Source organism: Ctenopharyngodon idella, chromosome 17 (assembly GCF_019924925.1).
Source record: "Ctenopharyngodon idella isolate HZGC_01 chromosome 17, HZGC01, whole genome shotgun sequence".
Classification (NCBI taxonomy): Eukaryota; Metazoa; Chordata; class Actinopteri; order Cypriniformes; family Xenocyprididae; genus Ctenopharyngodon; species Ctenopharyngodon idella.
Window position 1 is genome coordinate 3,599,264 of NC_067236.1, and position 18,544 is coordinate 3,617,807.

General features: G+C 36.7%; 1 protein-coding gene across 2 annotated transcripts in view; it reads right to left on the reverse strand.

Annotated features, from left to right (window-relative positions):
- ttc6 (tetratricopeptide repeat domain 6) overlaps positions 1–18,544 on the reverse strand; it is a 46,258-nt gene that overhangs the window by 10,216 nt on the left and 17,498 nt on the right. For both annotated transcript variants that reach the window (XM_051869026.1, XM_051869027.1), the window contains 18 exons: positions 17,591–17,680; positions 16,751–17,142; positions 16,040–16,505; positions 15,687–15,816; positions 14,318–14,493; positions 12,105–12,241; positions 10,190–10,359; positions 9,088–9,208; positions 8,677–8,827; positions 8,430–8,512; positions 7,439–7,515; positions 7,053–7,210; positions 3,393–3,527; positions 2,990–3,166; positions 2,749–2,889; positions 2,531–2,644; positions 2,233–2,352; positions 1,652–1,725 (listed from right to left, as the gene is read on the reverse strand). In XM_051869026.1, the coding sequence (XP_051724986.1) occupies positions 1,652–1,725; positions 2,233–2,352; positions 2,531–2,644; positions 2,749–2,889; positions 2,990–3,166; positions 3,393–3,527; positions 7,053–7,210; positions 7,439–7,515; positions 8,430–8,512; positions 8,677–8,827; positions 9,088–9,208; positions 10,190–10,359; positions 12,105–12,241; positions 14,318–14,493; positions 15,687–15,816; positions 16,040–16,505; positions 16,751–17,142; positions 17,591–17,680 (2,912 nt within the window). The remainder of the gene's footprint in view (positions 1–1,651; positions 1,726–2,232; positions 2,353–2,530; positions 2,645–2,748; positions 2,890–2,989; positions 3,167–3,392; positions 3,528–7,052; positions 7,211–7,438; positions 7,516–8,429; positions 8,513–8,676; positions 8,828–9,087; positions 9,209–10,189; positions 10,360–12,104; positions 12,242–14,317; positions 14,494–15,686; positions 15,817–16,039; positions 16,506–16,750; positions 17,143–17,590; positions 17,681–18,544) is intronic.

Genomic DNA, 18,544 nt, shown 5'->3' on the forward strand with positions numbered 1-18,544 from the left:
TCACATTTCACACTTGTTTTTCCACACAAAACATTAACAAATCTTACTGACCCCAAACTTTTGTTAGTGTGTATATTCCAAGCTTCTTGTGTCAAAAGGTGCCATAATTTAGCCATAATTTTTCACCCTCTTAGAATAAGCATGCCATTTCTTTCAGTTGTGCCTTTTTGCAACTTTACATAAACATCATCTTAAAATCTTTCAAAAATTTGATTTTCCACAATATGACCTCATACAGATCGATACTATATAAATCGCCTTGGTAACACTTTCTATGAAGACCATGCTTATAATGATTTATAGGCCCATTTATACTTACTTATAAGTAAGTATTACTATTCTATAAATATATTTATAAAGCCTCATTAAGATCTAAACTGCATTATAAGAGCAGTTATAGATACATTTATATTATTTTTATAATTACTTATAAGCCATGCATTTGCTTTTTCAATGTGCATGCTCATAATCCATTATACACTGATTTATAAATGATCATATATAAAATAGTTCCATAGATATTTGTTTGCTGTACCAATTAGTTATTAATTATGTCTTTAATGGCTAATGTTTGCATTAGACGTCATGAATTTTAATTTTGATTTGTTAAAATCTATATCTCCTTAGCCATATGCATGGTATTGCTTATAGCAGTTTGGAATTATACTTTAAAAAATATTGTTGCAGTGTTTTGCAAGTATGTAACATTAAAAAAGATACATTTTTTTCCAACTGTTTGTATTAATGATTTCTGTTTTTTTTAATGATTTTTTTTTTTTTATTACAGGAATTATTGTTCATTAGTTACAAGTAAGCAACTTAAAATGTATAATGAGCACATCATGATATCTTAACATTTGATTTAGCAAAATTGCATCCTATGTATTCACTTTACTTAAAGCCATCAATAATGCATTTATAGAGATTAGTAACTGTATTATTACTCACAATAAGTATTTATAAGAACACAACACAGCTATTAACAATATATTCACTAATTTGACAGAAATAAATCTGAATAAAAAGTCATTGTAACTATAATATAATAACTTTATAGCAATGCAGGTTGCATCTTTATAAATACATTCATGGAACCATACAATGGACTAATTAATACTTATAAATCAGTGTATAATGTATTATGAGCATGAGCATTGAAAAAGCAAATGCATTACTTACAATTAATTATATAAATAATACAAATGTAACTATAACTGTTCTTATAATGCGGTATAGGTCTTAATAAGTCTTTATAAATATGTTTATTAAATAGTAATACTTGCTTATAAATAAGTATAAATGAAGCTATAATTCATTATAAGCATGGTCTTCATAGAAAGTGTTACCATCGCCTCTTTACTGTGGCGCATTCACTATAAAGAACAGAATGACAAATTATCTAATGATGTTGATCAATGAATTGTTATAGTTCTCAGAAATTCTCAGTGAAGAAAACCACATGAACTGCCATGTTGGAGTCTCAGAGGGCTCAAAACCTTGATTTTTTTTATTTTAAACACAATTGATGTTTAACATGCTGTGGAGCAGATATTATGATCTGACTGCTGAGTGAAAATGTTTCTCAACTCAAGCTTGGCAGTTTAGCACTGTGAATATGATCAATCACACTCAATAATAACTAAAAATAAACCTGTGGTGAATAACTCCTAGTGCTTGGTGAATTATTACATCCTCTGGTCGGTTCTGTGCTGCTGCCTTAAAATCCTACAACAAAACACAATAATTTTTACTTAAACATTTTTCACACACAAAAATATAATACTACTAATAATATTATATTACTACTAATGCTTCTATGATAAAGTCAATATAACACAAAATATACTCTATTTACTTTATTAAAACCTATTCTTGGTCTTACTGTTCAACAGTCCACATTATTCCAAATCATCTTCTCCAACCACTGCATCATTCTCATATTTAATGGCTTCTCTGACAATCCAATCAATTCCCAGTGGATAAAATCATTTTCCACCCTACTTTTTTTTTTTTTTTGAATATCCTGTTTCATTTGAAAATAATCTAATTATGGATATAAAAATATGTTGCAAATGGTATTTCATGTTGGCTTTGAAAAGAAATACAGAAATAAGAAAAAACCTCACACATGATTCATTGACTATGCTTTCAAAGTCCTTTAGACAAACAGATTATTGAGATTCAGAGGCCTGATGCAATCAGTGCTTCTTTTTCTTTATAACTCCGACCTACCTGAAGGGCACTGCTATAGTCATTCAGCTCCACATAGAGAAGGCCACGGTTTATCAACACTTTGAGCTCAAGCTCCGTCTTACAGTCCAAGAGCAGCGTAATGCTGTAGTCTCTGAGAGCCTTGAAGATTAAAGAGAAGTAATGCGGAGGACGAGAATAAATATGCATTAAAATGCAAATGCAATCGCGATGAAAAGACATCCTGCATTTGTATACATTTCTGTATATATGATCCCGCATACAATGCTGATTTGAAAAAGCAGATGAAAAGTAGGGACATGAAAAGAAACAACGTCACCAGGTCATAATCCCGCAGTTCCTGAAAACATACGGCACGGTTGTAGTAAGCAAATGAACAGGTGCAGTCAACATGGATTGCCATTGTCAGATCCTCCACTGCACTCTTGTATGCCTAAAAAAAGATGATAAATGTACAACATTTCTCTCAAATTTCACAGAGAGCATCAGCCTCAAGTGAGAGATAATTATGCTCAAAATCATACTATTTTTACTAACTTTCAAATAGAATTTAAGAGCTCCTTTATACAAGTACGCTCTGACACACTTGGGCTGGATCCTGATAGCTTCATTACAGTCAAGTACAGCCTTTGCATATCGTCCTTCAGCACCATAAAGGGCAGCTCGGCTTAGATGCACCTTGGAGAATAAAAAGAACCATGTTTTAAATCTGAACATTGGAATGATGAAGCAATATCAGTTCAGACAGATCAAGCATTAAGCTTGAATCAAGGTGTACCTGAAAGAGGTTGGGGTTGATTTGGAGTGCTCTGTTAAAGTCCTGAACACCTGTGAAGTCTCGCAGATGCACACGGCACAGGCCTCTCTGATGGCGAGCCTCAGCATGGTCTGGGTTCATGCTCACAGCACTGTTAAAAGCATCCAAAGCCTGGAGGAGGAGAGAGTCTTCACTCTCCTAAATTAAAAAAAAAGGTGATGAGAGAATAGTGACAGACATGGTTGTGTTTCCATCTGTTTCATTTCTAATGATCACATCTTTAGAATCTGATAAAATGCTACTTCTCTTTTATTGTTTTTGGATGGGAATCACAGATAATAATACTCAGAAATGTGTATTAAGAAAGTGAATAGGGTACATTTTTTCATTGGTTTAATGTTGACTTCATTGTTCAATTTATTACCTGTAACAAAAGCATTTGTGTCATGTAGCATACACCGATAAGATAGAAGACCTCCGCAGCCTCTTGTGCAGTTTTGAGTTTAGTTTTATTGGTATCCAGAAGTGAAAGGGCCTTTCTGAAACTCTCTACTGCTTCCTGTGTATGACACAATATAAACCATAGAAAACTTGCAGCATTGATAGATTACAATACTGCCTACTAACAGACAAAAAGATACTTTATCAGAGGTAATGGAAGTTATGCTGAAAGATAATACTGACTTTTGCATTTACATTTACTGTATGCATATAGCAAACATTCTTATGCAAGCGACTTGCATTGCATTTAAGGTATACATTTTATAATTTCATGCATTCCAATAGAATTGAACTGATGACCCTGGCATTGCCATGCTCAAGTGTTTAAGCTACAGGAATAATGAGGTTACACATTCAATATTAAAATAGTTCAGCAAGACAAAAGATGAAATAACCAATGCACACACACTGCATTTCTTTTTAATTCTCAAATATGACAAGTTGCTATAAAGCAATAAAATAGCAATATTTCTTGGCAACTGTATACAGCAAACAGCCAGGCTAGAGACAACATTAAAAAAAACAAATTGTTTGTGATTTTTTTTTAAAATACACATTTTTTCATAAAATAAAATGTACAGTATATAATCTAATCTATGCAATCTAAATGTACACTACAGTTAAAAACTTTGGGGACTTTTTTTTAAAGAAACTAAAACTTTTACTCAGCAAGGATGCAGTAAATTGATCAAAAGTGACCGTAAAGACATTTATAATCTCAAAAAATATATTTTGTATTGTAAAAACAAAAAAAACAACAACAAAAAAAACGTCTTGGTTACCATTTGTAACCTCCATTCCCTGATGGAGGGAACGAGACGTTGTGTTGATGCTCTACACCTCTGATACTTCAGAAAATGCCAGTGAAAACTGGTGAGTGGAATTTGCAAATGCCACTCCCCCAGGCATATAGGTATAAAAGGTGTGCATCCACTCATTCAGGTTTCTGCTGAGGAGCAGAGACAGTCTCCTGGCCATTTCAGCAGGTAGTTCAGCATTGTGGCAGGAGGGACACAATGTCTTGTTCCATCCATCAGGGAACTGAGATTAGTAATCAAGACCATATGTCAGTCACTTTGACGTTGTGTCGATCTGATGAGACTAGGGGTCCCCTATGGAAAATGCCACAACTGACTGAACTGTTTTACAAGGTTTGGCGGTGCAGATGTTGGCAAGCTACTATGTGTCTGGTAACAAGTGCACTCGCTACGTCGTAACCCTCCCAGTGCCCCATGTAAGCAGCATAGTGACTTGTGGAGCAAGGTTCTGTCTAGGGGAAGACACAGGGTTTACCAACAGGAAAACTGAACAGTGGAGAATACATCATATGGGATTATCATCAGGCAATCAGCACATATGAAGCACTTAGCCCAGGGACAGGGACTCACCTGAAAAGGGGCATACTGGGAGTACTGGGTCTGGTAGCGAACTCCTCCGCCAACTTTGGCTATTAATAAGTGCTGAAGGCTAGAAGGGTGTCCAGGGTTTAGAGAGCGGGTAACTCACATGAACCAGTAAGTGCACATTATTACCTCAAGGAGGGGAAAGGCACTTTGTGCAAGCGATATACCCAGCCAGCTGCCTGTAGTTTACCTGTTCATACCCAACACACAGGACGAAACTGGCTCAACCCAGAGGTTGTAAAACATTGCAAAGGTGTTGGGTGTAGCCTAGCCTGCTGCTCTACAGATGTCTGCTAGAAGGCGCCGTTTGCTAATGCCTAGGAGGATGCAACACTCCTGGTGGAGTTTGTTCACACTCCTGGGGGGCATGGCATGTCCTGTGGCTGGAATGCCAAAGAAATTGCATCAAAACGCAATAAAAAATGTAAATAAAAACCAAATGGCTTTTATAAGGAGCATGAGCTCTGAGAGGCCAGTACAGCGCAACAAGTAAGACTTGTTCTCCATCCTCCCTGACCTTGCACAGTATCTGTGTAATCAGGCTCACTGAGGGAAATGCATATTTGCACAGGGGAGCAAATTTGACGGTTGACAGTTTATATACGCCACCGTGACCATGTTGTGCCTTCAACGCCTTATGCACTTCTAGGAAGAAAGGCACTGAGGCGGAACTTGGCTGTCAACCGCACTCCAAGCCCAGGAACCAATCATTCAACCGCAAGCATTCAAGGCAGGGTGGAGGGATCCACTCAAGTCCGATGCCCGCGGTGTCCTGGCCAAACATGGCTGCCAACTTCGCATCAGCCTCAAACTGGGCGACCACACCAGATGGCGGGGGCCCAGCCGTGTCTTCAGAATCACAAGGCATAAGCCCGCCCTCCAATGCTGTGATTGATAACTCATCATCCTCTCAAGCCCCGAATAAGAAATTAAAGGATTAGTCCACTTTCAAATAAAAAGTGTCTACACTGCCGGAATTCTAATAGAGGAGAAGAGAGCTAGTTCAAGACGAGCGTCTATGGTTAAAACGTATATAATTTTTTATTTATTTAGAAAATGAGCGATCGTTTCACTAGATAAGACCCTTATTCCTCGTCTGGTATCATTTAAAGCCCTTTGAAGCAGCACTGAAACTGTAATTTTGACCTTCAACTGTTTGGGGCAAATTGAAGTCCACTATAAGGAGAATAATCCTGTAATGTTTTCATTAAAAACCTTAATTTCTTTTCGACTGAAGAAAGACGGACATGGACATCTTGGATGACATAGGGGTGAGTAAATTATCAAGAAATTTTTATTTGAAAGTGGACTAATCCTTTAAACTCACACTCAGGTGAGCCTTCAAACTCATCCGGAAACCTGACCAGGCGGAACAAGCGTGCCGAGGAATGGGAGGCATGTGGGGATCACCCGACGGGAATGCTTCCATTGTCATCCCCGGATCACCTTCAGTGCATGCTGCCACAGCCTTGTGCACAGTGGCAGAAGGATTGGGACAAGGAGCAACTGAGGTGACTTTCTCCCTATATAAGAAAGAAAGTCGTGACCACAACGTCCCCACGGTCACGTTCTCGCAATGACCCCTAGTGTCATCACATCGACACAATGTCGAAGTGACTGATAAATAGGGAATGCTGTTCTTTTAAACTTTCTATTCATCAAGGTATCATGAAAAAAAAAAAGATCAGTTTCCACAAAAATATTAAGCAGCACAACTGGTTTCAACATTGATAATAAGAAGAAATATTTCTTAAGCAGCAATTCAGCATATTAAAATAATTTCAGAAGGACTGGAGTAATGATGCTGAATTCAGTTTCCCATCACAGGAATAAATCAGCTATTTTAAATTGTAATGGTATTTCACAAAATGACTGTTTTACAGTATTTCTAAGTATTTTCTATATGCAGCCTGGGTGAGTATAAGAGATTTCTTTCAAAAACATAAAAAATTTGAACTGACTCCAAAAGTTTGAACGGTATTGCATTTAACTTTAAAAATAACTGTAATGCACAGCCTCTAGTTTATTTCTTTAGTGTACTTCTAAAACTGCTGTATAAATTATTACTAATAATCACTTGAGTGATGGTGTCTTTGGAGAAGTTTGTTTGATGTTTTGCTTGCTTAGTTCTTTCAGACAGAGCATGACTGAGATACACCCTGCACAGGTCTCTGACTCACTGTGAACCTGTGTTCCCTCATCAGCGTCCTCCCTAAAAGAATGAGGTGTGGAAGAGAAGGGCATGTATCGACCACTTCCTTGAGACAGACAGTGGCACTGGCATCATTCCCCAGGAACGAATGGATGGCAGCTTGCTGGACCAGCGATAAACCCAGAGCTGTGACGGAAAGGAGGAGAGGTTTACAGCTTGGTCTAGTTGTTGTTATGGCAACATAAACCACATTTCCCTGCAAGGTTCACTTCACCCTCAGTTGAGCCAGGTGGCCTAACAAGATTTAATGATGCTCATTAAACGATAGGCAGAGATAAGAGCTGAGATATTTCAGGAACTGAAAGTATGCTTGCAATTTGCTATAGAGTAAAATTAACATAAGATCATCATTACCTGTTTTCATTTCCGCTGCATACCTTATGCAGAGGGTAGCCAGGTCAAACTGATTCATTTCATACAAGTACTTTCCTCTAAAAAGGACAGAAAAGAGTAAACATCTTTTCTCTATATCAGACATTGGCTACACTTTATTACAGTGTAATTATACAATTAAGGGGTACACTTTATTTCGATGGTCCACTTTAGACATTCTACTAATTAAAAGTAACTTTGCAACTACATGTCAACTAACTCTCATTAAGAGTATTAATAGACTGTAGTAGACTGTTAGGTTAGGGTTAGGTGTTAGCAGAATAAGTTGATGTATTGTTGAAGCAGATATTAAGCAGACAGTCTACTAATACTCTATAACTAATACTGAGAGTAAGTTGGCATGTAGTCACAAAGTTACTTATAGTTAATAGAATGTCTAAAGTGTATCATTGAAGTAAAGTGTTACCCAATTAAGCACTGACAAATATTAATTAACAACATGTGCTTACTATAGGGTTAGGGTTAGGAATAGGGTTTGGTTTAGAGTTAGTTGCTTTTAATTATGTATGATTTATTCTTATTACTGTAAGTCCATGTAACGTGTAACAAAGACACTGTAAAATAAAGCGTTACCCATATATTTACCAGTTAAAAGCAATAAGGGCCTGTTGCCATGGACCAAGTCAATGTTAAATTTTTAAATTGACACAAAAGGAAACAAGGTTTTGAGGGACAGAAATGCGTTCCATTAAGTAGGTTAAGGTTTTCATGTCTAATTTCCACAGCCTATGGTTTCCTTTTTTTAATTTTTTTGAAAAGACATTATCAATTAACACTACGGCCTATTGAACAAATTGTATTTCTATCCTTTATATCCTTGCATTAGATTAATTAAGACCCAGAGAGGAAGCATATTAGGTTTTTAATCTCTAAGAACCAAGCAGCAAACTCAAGAACTTAGAGTTAATAAAATATTTCCAAAATTTTCCAAACAGTTGTATGTCCAAATAACCTCATGATGTGCAGATCATAAGCATCTGGCTTCATATGTATGGCTTGAGTCAAATCCTTCACTGCTCTACTCAGATTTTTCACCTGTGGAAAAATACAAGTTCACTAGTTTACAAAATTACTAGGGTTATAACCACAACTATACACAATAGTAACAGTGATGCTTTTTTATTTTAAAATGAATACAATGATAAAACATTTCTTCATCTTATTTATGTGGCACTTCAAATGATTCAACATCCCCTTACGTTGTAATAGGCTCTGGCCCGGCATACATAGGCTTTTACATGGGTAGGGTCTGCTTTCAATGCATTACTGAATCTTTTGATGGCCTCATAATTTCGGTCCATCTTCAGCATGCAGATCAGTCCCAAACTGACATGGGCAACAGCCGCAGTTCTGTTGTGATGTTAGAGAGGTGCACACAGAGAGGAGAGATGATGACTCGGATACAATTTCATTGATTTTAGCTTAACTCATGGCTGCTCAGAAACTGTCACATTTTACAAAGAAAAAATCTTTTGAAAAGAGAGTTTCAAAGAGTTTCAAGCTTCAGTAAACTTATCCTCAACTATGGTCTGCCTTTGGTGCACTCATTCAACAAAAGAAATTGAAGGTCTTTTCGTCACAGAGTGGAGGAGGCTGGGACATCACATCACCTGTCAAGTTTGATCACAACTTCAAAGTCAGCCATAGCCTGTCGCCAGTCCCGGAGCGCCATGTAGACCAGACCGCGGTGCAGGAACGCACTCAGGTTTTCTGCGCTGTCATTGATCAGAACTATGACACACATACATAATACAGATAAAACATGGCTAATGAGATGATCTGGCTTTTTTTTTGACTTCTCAGCGTAAAGTTCTGGCATATATATCTGGAGGCATATGGCCTCTGAGGATCTCAAAAGTACCACATTCATTATCTTTCAAAGTGTCTGCCAATAAATTGCAGTGTAGTTATTGTAATACAGTATTTTATAGTGCTGAACTGAGTGCTGCACGGCTCTATACACACACAAAAAAAAAAGTGTTTTATGATTGCTACTTTGAGTATTTCTTTTAATAACTGCAATAAAATATAAAATAGTTCTGGAGTTTTACACTGAAATTTATTACAAGCTTGATCAACATTACATTAAATTTACATTTACATTAAAATGGTCATTAATCCACATGGAATGGAATTCAAAGTGCTGCTAGTTTGTCAACATGTGGAACTTGCATCAAGCCAGACAATGGATGACTGGTTTGCTCAAATATTTTATATTGCTTCATATACTGCAAAAGATTGTGTTGATAAATTGGCTTAAAGTGCTTTTTCTGCAGAGTATTTTCTGCATGTTATGTGTCACAAAAGTAGGCTCGGTGCCAAAACTCTAGTCATGCCTACGCTCCTGTTACACTGCACCATGGTGTTTAGGTGGGCAGTGTGAAACACTTTACTGATGAAGCTGTTCAGTTTGCAGGAGACAATACTGAGAATATATTCCTGCAAGCTTCAGAGATCAAAGCAGCAGCTTACAGTTGCCAAAATCATATAAGATAAGACTGGATGGCTCTCATTTTTTCTGCTGGCTGAGTAGTGATATTAACATCCTCATACTACCTGATTCAACAAATGCAGCTGTCTGTGATGAGATGTTAAAAGAATGGCCCCACTGATCATGTTTAATTGTGTGCAAAACGGTTTCATTTAAAGATATAGATTAAATACATGTAAAAAAACAGGATTTTCATGTGTTATTTCAAGCAAGTGCATTACCAGATGTGCTGAGATCCTTTAAGGCCATCTCAGGCATTATCTCCCTCAGCAGACAGCCTCTGTGGTAAAACGCCAACCAATCACTGGGATCCCAGTGCACAGCCAGAGAAAAGTCCGCAATAGACTTCTCAAACTGACCCAGCTTGGAATAGATCCTTCCTCTGTATGTTCTGCATTGAGTGAAAAAATATAATTGGATTTACAAATCAACATAGATGTAATGTGGCTAATTATTTTTAGTGGAAAACATTAAAGGGGTAATTTACCACTGGCAAAATGGATTTTTAATTAAACTTGGCTGCCCATGAAGTAGAAAGGCCAAAAAAAAAAAAAAAAAAAAAAATTAAATGAAATCGGCGCTACCTGACTAGAGAAAACAGAGAAAAAGGACTGTTATCTTTCTATTTTCCAAATAGGTAGGAAAACACCCATAATGCACTGGGCATGTTGCTATCCAAGGCCTCTCCCAGTCTTGACCAGAGTCAAATACCACCTTGCTTGAATACGAAACACTTCTTAGCAAACTTTTAGTCACAATGGTGTTGATTCCCCGGTGCAAGAATTTAAAAAGAGTTAACGTTTAGTGGGAGTGAGTTACTTTTGGTTTTCAGTGAAGGATGCAGTGCATTGTAGGCAGTGGATAAAGGCTGCAAAGAATCATAAGAGAATACCACGACAGACAATCTGAAAAACATTTAGGGCTTTTCACACTGCGCTTAACCCCGGGTTATCGTCATTCTAAACAACTGCTTTTAACCCTGGGTAAAGGAACGTTTCACTCTTGTAATTCAGAAGTGGGGTTAGCACCGCTTTTTACCTGGGGTTATGAAACCTTGCTCCGGAGCAGGGTTAGCACTGCTTTTGTGGTGTTAACTCCGCATTACAGTGCCAAACTTGTACATTGTGAAACGATGCAGTGTTAGAATGTTACAGCTAGATGCTTAGCAACAGACAACCAATCGTGTACTCATGTTTGCCTGCTTTGGACAGTCACGGAAACACCACTCATTGTATATAAAGAGTAAATTCAGCGTTTGAGAGGAAAAATGTCAAATGCTGACAGAAAACGCGACAATTTGACTGAAGAAGAGACCATTTCATTCTTACCTTTATAGTCCGAAATGTCCATTCAGTATAAACTCGATAGTACAGTCAGCAATATGAGGATGCGCAATGCTAGAGCTATGCAAACAGGTCGCGTGCTGCGTTTATCCAATCAATGACACTGACACCGCAAATATGCAAATAAGAATGTTAATCCAGGGTTTAGGAATGCACAGAGTGAATATCCAGGATTAATTGGTAACCCCAGGTAAATTATGAGCAGTGTGAAATGTGAAGCAAGATGGATTCCATTTACCCGGGGTTTAGAATGATCCAGGGTTAACTATTACAAGTGTGAAAAGCCCTTTAGTGTTTGTAGTCTCCATTTCAAAACTGGATGACTACGAATACAATGTTTTACGCCAAACGGAGGGGCCATTCCATCAGTTAATATGGAAGAAGAGGAACGGGGAGCACCTTCTGCCCAACCTCCAGAAGCAAAACGCTGTCACATACAAGTAAGAAGGCTGTTGCCATAGTGTTCCATTTTTACCATAATGCTGTTTAAAGAGAAGACAAAGCATGATACAATTTTCAGTAAAAAATCCTTCTCTTAACAGTAAGTGTTTGTTTAATAGCCCTCTGTCGATCCAACTGTACATGGGATACAAAAATGCTGAAGTACAATCTGTAGTTTTCACAAAAGCCCTGGATCTGCAATTTCTTGGTCAAGGTAACATGGAGGAAGAGTAAACATTGTTCTTTTACATGTCCTACCAACACTATAAAAAATACAAAGTGGGTTTAAAATTGGTGAACTTACACTTTGAGCATACTGAATGAGATATATAATCCTCATAATAATATTGACCTTGCTATAGCATTCCCAGGTTCTTGCTTTAGTAGTAAGGTGAAGTCTTCCAGGGCCACCATCCATTTGGAGCTGTTGAAGTGCTGTATTCCATGGGCCATCATTGCATCTGTCCTTGTTGAGTCGATGGTAAAGGTCTGGTGGTCAAAAAGGATTTATTTTGAAATCTTACATGTGCCATGTATACTGCAATCATTGAGGCAATAATTATGCAGCTATTTTCTATAACCAACATTATCAGCACTCATTTGCGAATTCAAACAAATCTTTATTTTAAATATTTTCTTATTTATATTTGAAGTGCACGATGCACCTGCTGACTGTAAAACTGACTAATTCTACACCAAAACTAAAACAAGACAATTATAGCCCTTAAAATGTGCATACAATAATTAAGAAAGCCTTCTTACAGTGCCTGAAACACAAATAATGAGCAAATGCTTTTTTTTTTTAGCCAAAAATAAGTCAGTTTAGTTTTTTTCAAAACCATTTCCCACCTTCTCTCTGAACCCCAGAATTAAACGGACCATTAAGCAGCTTATTTTTGCTGCTGTGCTTTTAAGAAACATCCCCTTCACATGTGAAATGAGAAGCTGCACTCTGCAGTTCACTTGCACAGGATGATTCTTTACTCTCCCATCCTTCAAAAACAGCCTTTTTGCGAAGCATGTATCACTTTCTGTCAGGTTCACAAAACAATTCATGCTGAAATTTGTGCTGCATAAACTGGCAATATCCGACTGCAAGGTGCTATACACACAGCCAGGAACAACTGTTCAACATTAACTCTTAGCGGTATTTCTTCTGATGCTTGATATGATAATACACTACCAGTCAAAAGTTTGGAAACATTACTATTTTTAATGTTTTTGAAGGAAGTCTCATATGCTCATTAAGGCTGCAATTATTTCATAATAAATACAGAAAAAACAATAATATTGTAAAAATATTATTACAATTTAAAATTAGAGTTTTCTATTTTAATATACTTTAAAATATAATTTATTTCTGTGATGCAAAGCTGAATTGTCAGCATCATTACTCCAGCCTTCAGTGTCACATGATCCTTCAGAAATCATTGTAATCTGCTGATTTATTATCAATGTTGGAAACAGTTGTGCTGCTTAATATTATTTTAGAATCTGTGATGCTTTTTCAGGATTCTTTGATGAATAAAAAGTTAAAAAATATCAGCATTTATTTAAAATAGAAATCTTTTGTAACAATATACACTACCGTTCAAAAGTTTGGGCTCAGTAATTTTTTTTTCTTTCTTTTTTTTTTAAAAGAAATTAATACTTTTATTCAGCACGGATGTGTTAAATTGATAAAAAGTGATAGTAAAGATTTATATTGTTAGAAAAGATTTATATTTTGAATAAATGCTGTTCTTTTTAAACTTTTATTCATCAATGAATCCTGAAAAAAGTATCACAGGTTCCAAAAAAATATTAAGCAACACAACTGTTTTCAATATTGATAATAACTGAGTATCAAATCAGCATATTAGAATGATTGCTGAAGGATCATGTGACACTGAAGACTGGAGTAATGATGCTGAAAATTCAGCTTTGCATCACAGAAATAAATTAGATTTTAAAGTATATTAAAATAGAAAACCATAATTTTAAATTGTATTAATATTTCAGAATATTATTGTTTTTTCTGTATTTATTATGAAATAAATGCAGCCTTAATGAGCATATGAGACTTCGTTCAAAAACATTAAAAATAGTAAAGTTTCCAAACTTTTGACTGGTAGTGTACATGTTAATAATAATAATGATAATAATAATAGTTATTATTTGATCAATTTAATTTGTAAAGTACCTTTCAAATACTGTATAAAATGCAGCACAAAGTGCTTTACAGGTCAGAAAATAAAAAGCATAACAAATAAAAAAATTAATTAATAAAACATAAAAAAAAAAAACTGATATAACTCAGATTCATTGTTGTTTTTAAGGCTAAGTTTTGACTTCTGAAAGTTACAGCATATTTTCATAAATAAACTCTTTTATCTCTAAAGATCAAGGAAAATGTAATTCCTCATTAGATGATCCCTTTGATTAATATTCAAAATCTTCCTGGAAGTAAATTATGTCAGTGATATTTGCATACTTAATTGTGATTGGTCTATCATTATCACCTTGCAAGCACTGATTTTTCGTTCTGGAAATTAAAATCTATTTATATTGTTTCATAGGGCTCACTTTGATGTAGTCCTCCATGGCCAGGAATATCTCGCCCATCTTCTCATACATCTTTGCCCTTTTAAAGTAGATCTCTGCATCATCTGGCTTGACTTTGATAGCTTGGGTGTAGCTGAATGCAGCCAGTGCAGTTTCCCCTCTTTGTTTGTAGATTTCTGCTCTAGACATGAAGGCGTCTGGAACACAATTGGCATCAGTCATTAACTTCTACACTTTGTTCTGAAGAAAGTTTTGTGCACCACAAATATAATAATTTACTTTTACATGGCCATTTTACATCCCCTTTCTGACCTTTACTATTAAACAGGTTGACTGATTGTAGGCTTTTGCTGCAGGGCCAGGCTGCCAAATATATATTTATATTATAATGCTCATTTATAGGCCATGTTCACACAGCAGCAGAATACGATTGTCAGTCCTGTATTTGAGTCCTTAATACGGTTATGTTCACATACAGTTTAGTTATTTATGGAAGTGACAACTGCATTCTATAACCTAACTCACAAAAATGAAGTTTCATGGACGTCACCATCTTTGATCTTTGGTCATTGTCGTTATGGTTACTGGTAAGAGAATACAGACTTGAATCCCGTTGCATGTTCACAGACAGTATTCGAGACGCTACTGTAAGTTGCTGTGTTAACAGGGCTTTTCAAGACTCACCTGTAAGTAAATGCGGTTGTGAATTCCAAAACCTGACAATGTGAACGTAGCCACATTATAACTTGGACAGTCATATGTTAATGTCCTCATGGATCATATCATAATCATGACAAAATCTGAATCTGTATTTTAGTATTATTTATATTATTATAATTAATATTATTGCTATTATTGTATTAATATTCTGAATTAGTTTTTATTTTTATGATTTCTGTTTTAATTTTAGTTACATTTTCTGTCATTTTTTGAGTTTGTCTTTTTTTAATAATACTATTTAGATTTCAGTTTTAGTTTTATTTCAGTTTTTATTTATTTACATTTAGTAATTTTAATGCTTCAAGTTATTTCAGCTGCCAAGCCAGCATTTCTAATTCGCTTTTAATTGACATTTTCCATCTAATATTTATATTTTATTTCAGCTTTCAGTTAACAATAATAACCCTGTTCTGAAGGACCTTTGCAACTTACTTTCAATAAAGGGTCTGTACGAACAGGGGAGGAAGCTTGGCACGATGGATTACGTCTATATTAGCACATCAAATATTTTTATTTAAAAAAAAGCAAGGACAATCTTGTTTTGATGCATGCCCTTTATCCGTACAGGCTCTGTTTTGCCTAATACAGAGGTCAGACAGCATTCTCGAGTATTGCATCAGTATCTTGTCTCTCCTGCTGTCTGTTAATGAAAGTGGACTCATGCACACACCTGCATGATTCTTGTTGTTCTTAACGATGACGTTTAGATCGTCCAGAGCTCTATCGGGGTCATTTCTCTGCAGGTAGATGCTGTGTCTGTGCCAGTAGGCATCCAGTAAATGGGGCTCCAGGGAGATGGCCTTTAAAAACAGAAAAACAACAGATCGATCATTAGTACACAATAAACTAAGCAGAAAATCAGGTTGCATTTGTAGAATGTTCTGTTCTAGTTTGGTTAATGATTTCTGAAATGAACCATAATGAACAAACACTGAATAAAATCTTATGAGCAACAGTATTAGTGATGTTTACCTTAGCATGTATTACTAATAAAAGGCAAAAAAAAAAAAAAAAAAGTCTTACAGCATTGAGATCTTCAAGGGCCTGGTTGAGATAACCAAGTTTGATGTAAAGTGCGCCACGTCGACACAGGTCAAATGCACCGTGGTTTCCACGTTCAGTCAAAGTTTGGGTCAGCTTGGCCACTTCAAGCTTCAAATTAGCAATAGTCAGACCTTCATCCAAAACTTCAGACACATCCACTTTGTCCAGATCCTGGATCTTATCTTGTGAAAGCCGGTTCTCCTCCAGACCAGCAGGGAGAGAGCCTGTACTCTGGACATTTTCCAGAGGAGGAAAGACCTCGTCGAGCCAGGTGCCCCATATGTCTCTGACCCACTCTCTGGGTGATGTGGTGTCACGTATTCCACCATGATCTCTGGCAAAGCTCTCGAAATCTAGGAGCATAGGCAGACTGAGGCAGAGGAAGGGTGAAACTTGCCCTTTAGAAGTTTTGGACTCCCATGGTAACTGACACAGAGACTCGCTCCTTTTAGAAAATAAAAGAAGATAAACACATTATTAATGCAAACAACACAACAGACTTAAAAAGGTCAAGAAAGATGATGTACAAAACTGTTCCTTCTAGAATATTTATGAGATACAAGATGCAATGCATCACAAAATGCTGTGAAAGACTATTTTATCATTGATTTACATGCAATTTCATGTTTTGGTCTTGTTTCGGAATTCTATTCATTTAAAAATATGCTTTGATAACAAAAATAACAAAACCTTGTTAGTGTCTGTGGTGGCTCTCTCAGTTTTTTCCAAACGTAGGCCATCTTGACAGAACTGTGTGTCTTTCCTCTCTTCATGACCATGCGTTTGGAACAGGACACCCTTGCCCTCTTTTTGCCTTTGTGTGGGTTCCTCCTGTGGACTTCTGGGATCTGGTGGGGCTGCTCTGATGAGTTGGGCTCTGTGTGATCCTCCTGGGGCTTTGCCTGTTTGGCATTGGATGGGAATTCTCCAGCCAGAGCTGCACAGATTGTGTTCTGCGGCCACTGCCACCACACATGCTCCAGCTCCTGGGAAAGGCTGGTGAAGTCAGACTGCAGCTGAAGACAGGACTCAAGATCTGAGGTTAAGTGCGGGGCAGAACGGGGCCGTCTGGTCTGAAACCCCTAGGGTAGACAGGATATTACAAGAGGTGAAATTCTGGTTACACTGGTTTCTGTTAAAATGCTGCAGAGCTGCTTGTATCCAGTTAAACGATTGAATTGTTTTAGGTACTTTATATAATATACACACAGAACAAAAATTTAAAAAGGTTCTGTTAGAAGCAGAAACTGAAATTTGCATTAGTTCGAAAAAGCAGAAGTGTAGGAATGATTTGAAAAGGTGAACACTAAGGCATTGGTTGTTAAAATTTTTATTATTTCTCAAACAGTGTCTTGGAAAAATATATCAAAATTTCTAAATAAAATGCCATATCCAAAGGAACAGAAAAGAGTATTGTTGTTATATTACTGAGACTCTAACTTTACATTAAAATAGACCAGGCTAACCAATAAAAAGCACTAGGAATTCATGAAATAACTCTCCAACAACAGAACTGGAAAATGTTTTTACCTGTTCTGTTGAGATGAACCCAGAGGAAGTTGGTGAGGCTGTTGTTCTGAAGTCTGCCACAGACTTACACTTTATAGGCGAGACATTTTCCTAGGGACAAGGCCAAATTTTTTAGAGAATGTCGAACACAATTTTATTCATAAAACTCTCTTGAGAACTCACTGGAGTAAGTGACATGAATGCAAAGTAAATTTCTTTCTTATCTTGTTTTCTTCCTTTCTAGTATGTAAGACGATAAATATAAAGCATTGACATTTCAAGCAGACAGCAGTGTTATGCAGTGTGACCTTCTATACTACATCAAAAAGTAATTTAAATATTTTTCTAATTCTTGTATAAAAATGATGTATGCAGACGCTAAATATTATGCATGCATTACAATATTCTTTAACAATATTACTGTTTTTACTGTAGATATCTCTCTTTCTCTTCTCTCTCTGTTTATGTGTGTGTGTGTGTGTGTGTATATATATATATATATTTTGTTACAATATGTACCAGTCGGAGGCAGAAGATAACAGTAAAGGTGGTTTATTGGACACAAGCAGAGGTAACAGTGACAACAGGTGAGTAGATTGTGGTTGTAGAGGTGAATGATGAATGAATGGGTGATAATACTGTCCTTTTGTGGTTTGCAGGTTGGTAGCGGTAGCAGACTGGAGACAATGCTGGCGGATGACACTCACACACAGACTTGGAGCACACGAGGTAGCACGGAGACACAGGAGACAGGTAAGTAGCAATGGGAGTCCTTGAGGTAAGTATAGAGGTAAGTTCCTTGATGCGAACGAGACCGGACAATGTGACTGAATGTGTGAGTGTCTTAAATAGTGCTGGTGATAAGTGTGCTGATGAGATGCAAGTGGTGGTGATTAGTACTCAGGGGAAGGTGTGCGTTGTGATTGGTGGGTGCTGGAGCCTGGCGTGTCTGTGACAGTACCCCCCCCTCCACGG